Raw genomic sequence first — 978 nt, 5'->3', positions numbered from 1 at the left:
CTGGAATGTCCTCCTTGGGCCTGGAATGTCCTCCTTGGGCCTGGAATCTGCTCCTTGGGCCTGGAATCTGCTCCTTGGGCCTGGAATGTCCTCCTTGGGCCTGGAATCAGCTCCTTGGCCCTGGAATCAGCTCCTTGGCCCTGGAATGTCCTCCTTGGGCCTGGAATGTCCTCCTTGGGCCTGGAATGTCCTCCTTGGAGCTGGAATCAGCTCCTTGGCCCTGGAATCTGCTCCTTGGGCCTGGAATCTGCTCCTTGGGCCTGGAATCAGCTCCTTGGCCCTGGAATCTGCTCCTTGGGCCTGGAATGTCCTCCTTGGGCCTGGAATCTGCTCCTTGGCCCTGGAATCAGCTCCTTGGGCCTGGAATGTCCTCCTTGGAGCTGGAATCTGCTCCTTGGGCCTGGAATCAGCTCCTTGGGCCTGGAATGTCCTCCTTGGGCCTGGAATGTCCTCCTTGGCCCTGGAATCTGCTCCTTGGCCCTGGAATCTGCTCCTTGGCCCTGGAATCTGCTCCTTGGGCCTGGAATCAGCTCCTTGGCCCTGGAATCAGCTCCTTGGCCCTGGAATCAGCTCCTTGGGCCTGGAATCTGCTCCTTGGATTTCTTTTATTGTTATTATTTCTTTTATTATTTCTTTTTTCTTTTATTATTTTTCTTTTCTTCTTATTCTTTCTTTTCCTTCTTATTCTTTCTTTTTTATTATTTCTCGATTTATTTAACCGTTATTTCCATTTGAACTCATTTCTTGGAGCAAACCCAACGGTTCAAATTCCCTTTTCCCTCCTGTGTTTTTCCCTCTTCCCAAGGCCAAGTTCGAGTCCCTGTTCCGTCCCTACGACCGGGAAATCACCTTCCAATATTTCAAGAGCTTCAAGAGGGTCCGGATCAACTTCAGCAACCCCCTGTCTGCAGCCGATGCCAGGATCCAACTACACAAGACAGAATTCCTGGGAAAAGAGATCAAACTCTACTTTGCTCA

General features: G+C 51.0%; 1 protein-coding gene across 1 annotated transcript in view; it reads left to right on the top strand.

The window, feature by feature from the left end:
• RCAN1 (regulator of calcineurin 1) overlaps window positions 1–978 on the top strand; it is a 46,087-nt gene that overhangs the window by 38,436 nt on the left and 6,673 nt on the right. The window contains exon 2 of the mRNA XM_027636680.1: window positions 806–976. Within this exon, the coding sequence (XP_027492481.1) occupies window positions 806–976 (171 nt within the window). The remainder of the gene's footprint in view (window positions 1–805; window positions 977–978) is intronic.

This window comes from Corapipo altera, unplaced genomic scaffold (assembly GCF_003945725.1).
Source record: "Corapipo altera isolate COAL_440 unplaced genomic scaffold, ASM394572v1 0, whole genome shotgun sequence".
Lineage (NCBI taxonomy): Eukaryota > Metazoa > Chordata > Aves > Passeriformes > Pipridae > Corapipo > Corapipo altera.
Note: the sequence above shows the minus strand (reverse complement) of the source record. Positions and strands in the feature narration are given on the sequence as shown.